The 13,294-nt window shown below is 43.6% G+C and overlaps 1 protein-coding gene across 2 annotated transcripts in view; it reads right to left on the bottom strand.

Annotated features, from left to right (window-relative positions):
* Positions 1-13,294, bottom strand: part of RGMB (repulsive guidance molecule BMP co-receptor b) — a 68,703-nt gene that overhangs the window by 23,050 nt on the left and 32,359 nt on the right. For both annotated transcript variants that reach the window (XM_044063872.1, XM_044063871.1), the window contains exon 2: positions 4,728-5,236. In XM_044063872.1, coding sequence (XP_043919807.1) covers positions 4,728-5,236 — 509 coding nt within the window. The remainder of the gene's footprint in view (positions 1-4,727; positions 5,237-13,294) is intronic.

The raw sequence follows: 13,294 nt of genomic DNA, 5'->3' as shown, positions 1-13,294 counted from the left end.
AGGTTTGGCCAGTTTTAGTCTGGTTTGTTGGCTGTGCATAATACCGCAATCTTAAATGCAAAAACTTGTGTCCAATGGAGACTGCAAACATCACCTCCTCCTTCTCCTGTCTTACCTATGCTGCTCCATAAGGCTTCACCTTTCTGGCAGACAAATTCTCAGAGTTCTCTCCACTTAATTACACACAAAACACAGTATAAAATCATAGCTATGGTTTGCAGGTCTCACAAAGCCACTTCGTTTGTAGGCATACAAGCCTAAAGTAATACTGATCTAGACTGTAAAGGATGATGGCCATCACTTCTTTGGCTGGTGGTGGCGGGGGTGACTGGCACCATTAGAATCAAGTTAAAACTTTTTTTAGGAAATTTTTATCTTGAAGAGGAGCTGCACAGACACTATACAGTCTTTACATTAGAGGTTCTTCTGGTGGCTAATGTAGGTGATTAAGGCTATGAACTATTAACATGCCACTTTTTATGGTACAGGGTTTGATACCCTCAGCCTCCATTTGCGTACTGTGTCACTCTAACCAGACATATAGTATGGTTAGGTTGCCCCTGACAGATGGCATCAGGTGATGTATGTAAAAGATCTTTGAACAAGAAAAAAAAATGCTTCAGTACATTCAAAAATGCTCAAGGATAGTGGCACATGAATCTTTAATAATACTACCAACCATCAAAACAGTAGCCAGCCAACTCAAAACTTTGAAGTGTCACAAACTCCAGAATTCAATGATTAAAACATCTGTGACCCCACCACAACTTAAGCTCATAACGACACCAAACAACACAGCAATTTAGCTCTCTTCAGTATCACCACATTTCTCTTACTACAGATACCCCACAAGTAAAACTGTTTTCATGCCACAGCCAGATTATGAACCTCTCATTAGGACATTAGCCTGCTCGTAATACTAAAAAACTCTTAAAACAGACCAGAGATCTTCCCTTTATGTTACCATTACTTATCTTATTAGACCCTAGTGACCAGGGGGCACTTGTCTATGATCATCTTAGTGATGTTTCCAGTGATGTCACAGTGGTGTAGCGGTAGTGTTGTCACCTCACAGCAAGAGGTTCTCTGGTTTGATTCTCACCTGGGGTGTCTTCTGTGTGGAGTCTGCATGTCCTCTCTGCGTTTGTGTAGGTTTTCTCCGGGTGCTCTGGTTTCCACCCACATTACAAAGACATGCATCTGGAGCATTTCTCCCAGTGCCTCTGCTGAAAACTGGCTTTGTTCCAAGTCGGACTTGTTTCCCGGTTAACAAATGTTAAATAAATAAATAGTCTAATATTGCTTCTTTACTTTAATAACTGCAAAACCATACTACAGACAAACTGTTGCAAAATTTGTTTTAAAATTTACATGGTGAGCAATGCAACTGAATTGATAACTGGCTTATGTAGTGCTACAGATACATATATAAACCATACATGAACAATACTTAATATTAGTATCTCAACAACAAAACAGTACAGAAAGTACAGCTTTAGTCTAATAGGGAAGCTGGATGAGCACAAGGCTGCCGACAGGATGTGTGTACAGAGGTTATTACAACATGTGGAAAACACAGCAAATATTAACTGTAACTTATAAAATCTAGTTAAAAACTTTGAATCGAATGACCACTTCTACTATAAAAACTGGTTTGTGCCAGTTTGCAATTTACACTTCTATGGTAAAACTTTCTGTATTAGAGATATGAATATTTGTCTGAAATGTTAGGATATAACTTGATTATATCAAAAGGCCCAGGATGCAGGCACTGGAAGTCAGAGTACAATGTCCAGAACTCCACTGAAGGAAAGCAGTTAACAGGTTAGTACTAGGAGAACTGCTCGTGTTGGCTAGTTTAAGCTTAGCCAGTTATCCCATTTGAGAATCAAACCCTGCATCACATCTGTAAGGTAAACACCTTAACCATTATGCCAGTCCCCAAACTACTTGCACTGGTCAGCAACAGCTGGCAGGACACTGCCTCCCTACCTCAGACTTTTAAGCTTTTGCATGAAAAAATCCACCCACCATTTCATGCACCCCCTCAACAGCAGTAAAGGTATTCTCAGTCTCTGAACCTTAACACTGAGCACTTTATACAGAACTAGACTAATGAATCTCAACCTCAATGTTGCCAGAACTTATTGTATACCTATCCAAACACCGAGTATCGACTCAACATTGCACTTACAATTTAAGCTGACGTACATATTCCTCTGTCCAGAAAGTGGCAGTAACCGCTGCAAACTGCACACATTTGAATAATGAAAGGGGACAGCAACTTGGCATTAATGCAATAGTACTCCTCAATATGCAGCACAATTTGGAATGCTAACATTACATTAGTGCCACAGTGCTCTTTCCACTGTGTAGCACCTTCTTAGCAATATGGCAATAATACTGCAGTTTTGACAGTCTTACTATTTAAAATTTTTATTTAATGCTAACATTATACAAAAAAATAAATAAAAAAAACCCTTCAAAATCAGCAATTTGGACCCTTCTTCTTTCGGCTTTTTCCCGGTTAGGGGTCGCCATAGCGGATCGCCTGTCCGCTCATGATTGGCAGTGGAGTTTTACGATGTCGAGGTGCCAGCCCAGTGCCCGACCTTCCACAGAAGGTGCACACACACGCACACACTCACACCTAAGGCCAATTTAGAGTGTCCAATCCACCTACAGCATGTCTTTGGGATGTGGGAGGAAACCGGAGCACCTGGAGGAAACCCACATGACCACAGGGAGGACATGCAGACTCCCACAGAAGGCACCCCAGCCAAGGATCGAACTGGAGAACCTCTTGCTGTGAGGCAGCAACGCTAACCGCTGCACCACCGTGGCCGCTGAAATAACCTGTCCAAATATAAAATCAAAAGGTTGCATGATTAATAAAACTTACTTAATACAGAGGTTGTTTCAAACAAAAATAATGCAAGAGTGACAGCCTGTGATCCGGCAAACAAAACAAAGGTGACACTGGACTCCCGAGTGCATCATCTTTTGGGTGAAATGTTAAACAGAGACCCTATCTGCTTGAGTTGGTGGTAGTTCAGGTGGCTACAAAAGATCTCATGCCACCTATCAGAAAGGGTTGGGGAAGTTCTTTGATGCTCTGGCCAAATCTTCCCTAGTAGTTAAATACCACTCTGGGTCTCCCTCAAAAAGAGGTCACTAGTCTAGTGGGACTAATGCTGTTGACAAAGGACAAACAGATAAATAAAATCACGAAGCACAAAACTGCATATCTGGTTACTGCTAAATCACCTTCCTCTGGCAGCCTGAAATTCTGGTGAAATTAACAATACTGTACAAACTTAAATGTTGAACCAAATGAGAATAAGCATTCACCAAATTCTGTTAAAGCAATCACTGATAATGCTAATGTGTGAGACAACATACATGTTTTGACAGGAGTACATTTAACTGGTGTCTGTAAACTTTTATTTTTTCATTTTTTTTTAAGCAGGACAGCCATGGATGAAACTGCCGATTCCACTTTAGCCCTGCCTCTCCACTTAATGGTCTTCTGGTTGAACTTACATAACTGGGCTGTGACCCACTTTACAGCAGAACAAACACTGACAGTTTGTATGGGATTTGATTCCTACAAACAGTCATTAACTTTAGAAATGGACATCTACATCCCAATGCCAGACTAGGAACAATACAGAATACAACCACAGTCATTAACTTTAGAAATGGACATCTACATCCCAATGCCAGACTAGGAACAATACAGAATACAACCTCCCTTCCCCCACAGGGGGGATATTTTGTCTCTTTGGCCTGGTTTAAAAAGTACAGATGGCAACAATGACAAACTTTCTCATACTCTTGCAAAAAAGCTGAAGACCATGTGGACTTATACCACAGGTGGAAGCAGGGGCGGTGAAAAGGCTTGAAATCATACTGGACATGGTGTTCTGTAGTAGAAGTCCCTAGTGTTAGATCTACTGCAGTACAGCATGATGAATGTCCAAGTCTTTAAGAATTATTTAAGAAGTACTTTCCTCATGCCTGCTGATCATTGTTTCCCAGTGGTAGAAATCTACTGTCACTTCATGCACTTCACCAGTGCGGAGACTAATTAGCATGAAACGTGTGGTCAGTGTAAGTCAGCCAGTGCACTAGTCAAGAACACACAATCATTAAAAAACAGAAAGTGTGCACCCCGGTAAAGCAGATATTACCTACAGGGTATATAATGTGCACACAACCCCATCGGCTGCGCAATTCCACACATCACCTAACAGCACACGTCCAATGAAATTAACTATGGAACCCTATGTGCAAATAATGGGGGAAAATGGGCTGGGGTGGCTGGATGGTGCAAACAATGGGGAAAAAGGGTTGGGGTGGCTGGGTACTTTTTTGGGGGGTGGGTGCTTAAAATACAGATGTAAACTTTTCCACACATTACTTTGCTAGGATGTAATTTTCTATTACAAACTTGTTAAAATAGAATTGAAAATGCATGCAAATGCAACAGGAAAGAATTTTGAAATAAAAATACATATTCTGACTAAAATCACAAAAGTTTTGTAGACCTAAAACTTCTGATGTCAAGTAAAGGTTTGGACCAGAAGAGAATATGCCCATAATTTTTGCTCCATGAAAAGGGGCATTAAACTACAAATGGGTAAACCATCACACCCTGTACAGGGATAATCAGTAGGACTACATCATAAAGCAGTAAAAAAGATAACAGCAAAACAAGAAGTTACCTTATTAGTTGCTGTAGCACTGGAGCCAGGCACAACTGGAACATTTGTGACCTGTACAGACAAATAGTTGTTATCAATGAGAGGCCACGCTCCCTCCACTTTGCAGGTCTGAAACTGGTCCTTAAAAGTTCTTAGGTGGGGGTCCCCAAACAAGCCACAAAAGAGATATGTGGACTGGATTTGATCACCCAATCTGTGGTCCCTTCCCCCTCCTCGGTTGTGGTAATTACAGGGGTCATACACAATCTCCGGGTTCGTTGAAGAAGTTGGCCCATCTTTGGAACAGTTTCTCTGGACCATAAGGTCATTGATACCTAGCACTGCAGAATGAAAGACTAGGTTTCCACGACAGGCTTTAGCAGTGCGCTGGGTACAAGCAGAGTAAGCCCGCAGTGCCTTGCAGAACTCCCAGTCAAATCCATCACTGGCCGAATTTAGATGAAATGTCAAGGAAACAAAATCCGTGGTACACTTCTGAATTCGGCACTGCGCCTGCTGCTGGCAATTACCTGCAATGAGAAAAGAAATAAATAAAATGGCATATTAAAACAGAAACAAGATAAATATTTAGTAGAACACAAGTATCAATACAATTTAATTCCAATTATACAAATCCTTAACCTGATTCCCACTTTATCTACAGCTCTCAGCCACATTATAATGTCACACACACACACACACAAACACAAGTACAGTTTTGTACCTACCATAAATGTAGATGTTAGAGTGTACACCCTGCTGCAGTCATCACACTTGGGTTATCCTGTCGTCAGGTGGTCCCGCAGTCGGCCAGAATTCCAAAGTCTTGGTCCGGCGTCGGTTGCTGTCGCTATAAGCAAATACATCAGGAAGGTATTGTAGAGATTTAGCCAGTTAGATCAGAGGGGATGGAGGGAGGGTAACCTGGACTGCAGCAGGGTGTACACTCGAACATCTACATTTATGGTAGGTACAAAACTGTGTACTATGTTCATCGTGTTACCCTGCTGCAGTCATCACACTTGTGTAGAATCCCAAAGCTAAGGATGGGTGGAAGAGTCATAGAGGGTTAGAGGAGGCTAGAAGGCCCTGCAGAACTGCAGTGGCGAAGCCAGCTCTAGTCTTAGAGTAAAATGGTAAGCAATAGTGTTTGGTAAAGGTGTGTACTGAACTCCAAGTTGTAGCTTCCAAAATCTCCTTGGTTGGAACCCCCCTGAGGAAGGCTGTAGATGTAGCGGTTGCCCTGGTCGAGTGGGGCCTAATGGTAGCAGGAACTGGTTTTCCCTGATGGGTATAGCAAAAACGAATGCAATGTCCTATCCATTTGGAAATCGTTTGTTTTGATATAGCCTTCCCTTGTGAAGCTGTAGCATAGGATACAAAGAGCTGGTCAGATTTTCTGAAAACCTTAGTTTTATCCAAGTAGTAACGAAGTTGCCTGTGAATGTCCAAGGAATGCAGGAGTCTTTCTCCTTTGTTCTGTGGATTTGGAAAGAAGGTGGGTAAGTGGATGGTTTGATTTAAAGCCACACTGGAAACCACCTTAGGCATGAAGGAAGGATTAGTTCGTAGAGAAACTCTGTCTTGATGGAAAATGAGGAAAGGTTCCACTGCCATTAGTGTCTGCAGCTCTGAGACTCTTCTAGCTGAAGTTATTGCTAGCAGCAGGGCAGTCTTCCATGATAGAAACTGTAGATCTGCAGAGAAAGCTGGTTCAAAGGGAGATAGCGTAAGATTTTCCAGAACAAAGTCGAGGTCCCATGTTGGTGTAGGAGCTCTCCTGGGGGCCTAATGTTTTTTGCCCCTCTGAGGAACTGCCTTAGAGGTGGATGTGAAAATAAGGGTGGATCCGTGTTGTAGTGGGCTGAAATAGCTGATGCATGGATTTTAATGGAAGAAAGGGAAAGTCCTTTGTGTAACATCTCAGTTAAAATACTGTAGAATTGGAGGCATGTGAGGCTGAAGTGTGTTTTGGCCTTTAGCTTGGTTCCAGGCGCAAAACCTTTTCCATTTGTCCGAGAATACCTTCCTGGTGCTGGGCCTCCTAGCTTCCAGAATAACACCCATAACTGCTTGGGAAAGAGGAGCTGGCTGGATGCTTAGGTGATTTGCCATGCAGCCAGATTTAAGGTTTTGAGCTGGCTGTGAAGAATCTGATTGTTTTGCTGTGTGAGCAAATGGGCAATTTGTGGTAAATTCCAAGGTGGGCCCTGGGCCATATTCCTCAATAGTGTGTACCAGTGCTGACGTGGCCAGTCTAGGGCTATGAGTATCAGTCATGGTCTCTCCTTTCTGACTTTCAGAAGTACCTTTGTGAGGAGAAGCAATGGAGGGAAGGCATATACTGTCAGGTTTTTCCAACTGAATGAGTGTGCGTCCTCTTTCCAAGCTTGACGGCGAAGTGTCCTTGTACAAAATTTTGTTAGCTGATAGTTTTGAGGACTGGCAAACAGGTCTATGTCTGGAAGGCCCCATTTTTGAGTTATCATTGCAAATACTTGTGGATCCAGTTTCCACTCGTGGGGATCCATGATGTTTCTGCTGAGGTCGTCTGCCAATGTGTTTTTTTTTTCCTGGCAGGAATTGAGCTTGTAACTGAACTTGGTAAGCCAGAGCTGTGTTCCTCAAAGTCATTGCTTGCCTGCATAGAGGGTAGGAGTGTGTACCCCCGTGTTTATGTACCACATTACTGTGGTGTTGTCCGTCCTTATTGTAAGTTGTCCTGGATGTAATAGATTCTTGAAGGCTGTCAGAGCATTCTGTACAGCTAGCATCTATTTTTGATTGATGTGCAGATTCCTTTGATCTGCAGTCCATACGCCTTGAACGCACTATCCTGCCATGTGTGCCCCCCAGGCGTAGTCCGATGCATCTGCATCTGTTGTCATAGTTTGCCTGGCTGGGGGCAAGGTGAAAGACTGACCCTTGTTGAGGTGACATGCCTGTGACCACCATAGAAACTCCTGTTGTAGGCAGGGAATAAGAGATATCATTATGTCCAAGCTGTGGCTGTGTTGAGACCATACGCTTTTTAGGTACCACTGTAATTTCCTCATATGCAGCTTTGCAAATGGTATTAATAGTATGCAAGATGCCATGAAGCACAAGGCCTGCAGAATTTTTCTTGCAGGTATTTGGGTCTTTGTTGCCATTGTTTTGAAATATTGAGTCAGTTGTAGTTGTTTGTCTGGCGTCAGATAAGCCTTCTGGGCCGTTGTATTCAAGCTGGCACCCAGGAATGTCATATTTTGTGAGGGTACTAGTTTTGATTTCTTTTCGTTTACTGTGTACCCCAGGCAACTTAGAAGATGTTTTACAAAAGCCAGATGTTGTAAGAGAATGTCTTTGCTTTCTGCTTGGATGAGGCAGTCATCCAGGTATGGGTATATTTGAATTCCTCTTTGTCTGCAGTATGCAATTACTGGTGCCAGGCATTTTGTGAAGACCCTGGGCAAGTAGATAAGCCAAAGGGCAGTGCAGAGAATTGGTAATGGGTTAAACCTGCAATGAAACGGAGGTATCTTCTGCAACTTTGATAGGGACATGCAGGTATGCCTCCTTAGGTCCAACGTTACTAGCCATGCTTTCTTGCCCAACATGGGAAGAAGCTGCTGTAGTGTTAGCATCTTGAATTTGGGTACTTGTAAGAAGGTGTTTAGAATTGAAAGGTCCAGAATTGGTTTCCAGGCATTGTCCTTTCTGTGAACTAGAAAGAGTCTTGAGTAAAATCCTTGGCCTTGCTCTCGTGTAGGTACCAGTTGAATGGCTCTCATGTCCATGAGAGCTGTAATTTGATTTTGTGGCAGGTTTGGCATTCCTCTTTTCATTGGCAAGGTGTGAAAATGGAATCTGTATCCTCGTGAAATTATGTCTAGGACCCATTTGTCCTTTGTGACAATGTGCCAGTTGTCTGAAAAAAAGTGTGTTTTCCTCCCAAGGGGGCTGCCAAGAGAGTGTTGCTTGGCCAGATGAGGTGCAAGTCATTGAGTTTGCCTTCTGGTACTTTGGGACCGGTCTTCTCCTCCCTTCTGAGTTGCAGTGCCCCACTGGACTTGTGGTTGTCCTCTACCTCTTGGGACATCTGTATTTACCCCTCTGTGGTCTGTCAGTAGCTGGAAAGGACCAATTTTTATTGGCCAATTTCTGCTGAAGCGAGGGGGCTGTACCTGTAGAAAATCTTTGACTGTCTGCATAGATTTTGCCTTATCCTCCATTTTCTTTAAGACTTGTTCTGCTTTAACTCCAAAAAGAACATCCTGCTGTACGGGAGCATCTAGAAGCTTAGCTTTAACATGATCAGGCAGAGTTTGTTCCTTTAACCAAGCATGCCTACGTATAACAGACCCAGTGACAGCTGCTCTGCAGGAAGCCTCCAAAGAATCAAACCCACATTGTAAAGTATGTTTGCCCACCTATTCAGTTGTATGCAACAGATCCTGCATTTCTTTCAATTCAGACTGTTGAGGGAGTGTGCTCATTTTTTGTTTTAACTGAGACATTAGAAATTGCTGATATTTCAGCATGTGAAATTGGCAATTTAGTGCCCTCATAGCTAGAGTGGCGGAGGTGTAAACCTTTTCCCTCCACCTGTCTAGTGCTCTGGAGTCCCTTTCAGAGGGTACAGGATTTTTTTGCCATAGCCCCTTTGGGACCCTGGGAGATAGCCCAGTTGCTGGCTGATCCAGAGACTTTTATAAAGGAATTTGTGGGAATCAGGCACTCTATAGTATCTGTCAGGTTTGGCTGGAGCAGGAGGCAGAGAATCGGCGTTCAAACTGGATTCTAAGTAAACATCATCCACAATGTCTAAAACTGGGGGGATGGCAAGTGGTCTGTGCTGGGGGAGTAAAAGAAACTCCCTAAGCCTTTTCTTTGAGTCAGAGTAGTCCTGACCTTCCCAGTGAAAATGTTCCCTCATAGTGTGTAAAGTTTCCCCAAAGGAGTAGTCTTCAGGAGGAGAAGCTGAGGGAATAGAGTCCTCAGCATCAGAATCTTCATAAGGAGAGGAGGAGTAATCTTGGTCCTCAGAGGAGTCTGAAGAAATGGACACGATCAGAGGAGGCATAATCTTCCTCTTGTGTAGGCCTTTTGGGTGGGGGTTGGAAACCCCTGATTAAAGAGATCAAATCTTCAGCCATTTTGAGCATCTGTTTCTTAGGCATGGGGCCTTGAACTGGAGACTGAAGTGCAGTCTTTTTAAGTTTGATAGGAGTCTTAAGCTTAGGATACGTTTTTATGGTGAGCGTCGGTCTGAAAACGCCTTCAGAAACCGAAGGTGTTTCTGCAGCACCGACATCTTTCTCTACAGTGTCGTCGGTAGGGGCTAAACAAAATGGCTGCGTCGGCCTAGCACTCTCCGCCAAAGGCTCCGAAGTGGTCTCTGGTTCCAAATCTGCGGTTATCAGAGGCTGTGTCGGAGCCTCACTGAAGACCGGTGAACCGGACACCGGTCCAGCCGAGGCCTCGGAGTCTGGCTTGGGTTTAGGCTGCCTGTCTTTATCCTTGCGTTTTTTTGTGCACGCCGGTAGTCGGTTGTTCCGATGGCATTGTGTAGTTAAATTTTCTACCAAAGTAGTGTCGTGCGAAATCAAAGCGTCTTTTTATAGTACACTTATTAAACCTAGCACAAAAACGACAACCAGTGACGTCGTGGTCTGGGCCTAGGCAAGGTATGCAGTAAGAATGAAAATCCTTATGAGTTATTTGCTTCCCACAAGAAATAAAATTAACTTTTTCTGACATCGGTCTGAGGCAAGAAAAGTTTCCCCAATTGGAGAAAACACCAGACCAAGACTTTGGAATTTCGTCTGACGACGGGATAACCCAAGTGTGACAGGGTAACATGATGAACATCACACAAACACACACAACTGGGAACTACAACTGAGAGGCCTAGGAAATACAGCGGAGGAGCAAACAGGAGTAGACATGAGACCACATAGTTTGATTCTCCCATTACATGGGTGTCGCGTCAAGTTATTACAAAGGATTTCTCCTCATCCATCTTCATGGTGGCTTACTGGTATGGATTTTTTTTTTTAGCAGCAGGGACAAATTTCTGCAGCTGACTGGATCCTACTCCAGAATGGTGATCCGTGAGATAATGCAAATTTACAGTGTTAACAGGATAAGGACCCTACGAAAGATTTTGTTTGTTAAGCTGGTTTAGCAAAATGGCAGGAGTACTACAGCTATCTGACCTTCAATCTCAGCAAGGGAGTCCATGCACAAATGTTCTCTTCCCCTTCAAACACCAATGTTACTCATTTAGTTTTATTTATCCTTTTTTGACCAGGTTAGGTCCACTAGATTAGTGGCCACTTTTCAGGGGAGACCCAAGTGATACCTACACTACTGGGGAAATTTGGCCAGGGAATTGGGAAGTTCCCCTTACTCTTTTTCGATAGCCACCATGAGATGTTTTGCATCCACCTTAGCCATCACCACCTCAAGCAGATGGGACCTCAGTTCAAGGTCTCACCCAAAGCGCAACATACCCAGGAGTGCATTACCCCCTTCTATGCTGTACTGAAGTGTCAGCAATTAAGTCATGTGGAGTGGAATAAAACCAATAGCCTTTTGCCTTTTAGCACCAAAGGCTAGTGTTACTACCTGTTGAGCTACTGAATACAATTACCAAATGGCAACAACTGCTTTCAGGGAACAGCTACAAGCAGCAGAAGAAAAGGGCCACAGAGATGTCACCTACATGCACATCAAATCAGTCATACATCATCAATATACTTCAACTGGCTCTTACAAAATTAGCACAGGATGCAACCTGCCTTCATATCACACCTACAAAAGGCTGGATGGTGAAGGACTGTCAAGTATTTTGAAGGCTGCTTACTGAAATGTTGGCACTCATAACGCCAAACTGAAAGAAACAAACTGCAGGACAAGAGTGAATCTCAAACTACTATTTTTTTTTTTTTTTGCAGGGGGCATGCACCCCCCCTCCGGACTTGTATTCCAACTGAGATCCCTTATAAGATCCTCCCAAAGCTAGCTATGAAAACAAGATTGCCACTGATTCTAAGGACAACCACAAAGCTTGCCACTGATTCTAAGGACAACAACAAAGCATTCTATAGTTATGTCAAGAATCTCAATGGCAACACCCAGATCTGCTCTGAGTTACAGCACAATGTCACAAAAATTACAGATATTGCCAACATCCTGGCAGATACATCACCCCCCTCTCACTCCCTAAAGGGCCCATATCTATACAGGAAGAATGCAGAGTCCCTGTAATCACAACTTCACAGGTAAAAGCAGCATTCTCTAAAGCCAAAAACACAGCATCCATGGGACCGGACAACATCCCAGGCTGCGTTTTACACGAACTTCAGAACAAACTGGCTCCCCACCTAAGCACCATGTTCAATCATAGCCTCATGTCAGGCTTTGTGCCCACTGAATGGTGCACAGCAACAGTTATCCCATTCCACAAAGGAGGAGCCACCACTGATCCTGGGAACTAACACCCTATTAGCCTGACGAGCCTGGTCTGCAAGGCCATGGAACGTATCATCATGGAATTCATAAACAAAGACATTGGTAACCTCCAAACTCTGGACCCACTCCGTTCGGGTTTGTGAAAGGCAGATCATGCCTCCTGAACCTGGTCGACTTCTTTGAGGCAGTCACCAAAGCCGTAGACGAGGGTAAGGTGGTTCACACAGCCTATCTTGACGTCACCAAGGCTTTCAACACCATCCCCCATTCTGGAATTATAGCTAAACTCACTAAACTAGGTATAAATCCCTATGTCACAAGATGGGTTATCAACTGGCTCACTGACAGAACCCACACTGTAAAAGGTGCAGACTCCAAATCTGAATTCAAACCAGTGACAAGTGGAGTAACACAGGGATCAGTCCTGGGACCTCTCCTGTTTGGTATCTACTTCTCTGAAGTACAGGCTAACACAGAAGGCCTCTGGCTAATGAAGTTCACAGATGACTGCAAACTTGGAGCTATAGTAAAGTCCCCAAATGATGTGGACATCCTACAGAAGGGCCTCATCGAGACAGATGCCTGGTGTCAGAGCCATGGCCTCAAGCTCAGTTTCAAAAAGTGCACGGTTATCCCCTTTGGTAAAAACTCTGTACCCATGAACTACCACATAGGCAACAGTCTTCTTAACACCGAATGTGTGATAAGAGACCTTGGGACCCAGGTGGGCAGTAGTCTCTCCTTTGATGAACACACTGCCACAGTAGTAAGGAAATCCTTCTACATGGCACACCTCATAACAAAAGGGTGCTCATCCAGGAAAAAAGAGAGGTCAATTGTTCCCCTCTACTCGACACTCATTAGACCCATTACAGAGTACAACACCCCTTTCGGAATGTACCTCACAAGACATCTGCAGAAGCTGGAAAGGCCACAGAAGTATCTCACAAAGAGGATTACTGGCCTCAAATAGATGCCCTACACGGATAGTCTCAAAGAACTCCAGTTTTACTCTGTAGCATATCGTCTACTCAGAGGTGATCTCTGCCTAACATATAACGCTATGTCAAACCCAGAGCTGTTGGACATGCTACACCTAAAGAAATCCCAATCCCTCAGAGGTACACGCT

Source organism: Protopterus annectens, chromosome 2.part2, assembly GCF_019279795.1.
Source record: "Protopterus annectens isolate FY-2018-M chromosome 2.part2, PAN1.0, whole genome shotgun sequence".
Taxonomy (NCBI): Eukaryota; Metazoa; Chordata; order Ceratodontiformes; family Protopteridae; genus Protopterus; species Protopterus annectens.
Note: the sequence above shows the minus strand (reverse complement) of the source record. Positions and strands in the feature narration are given on the sequence as shown.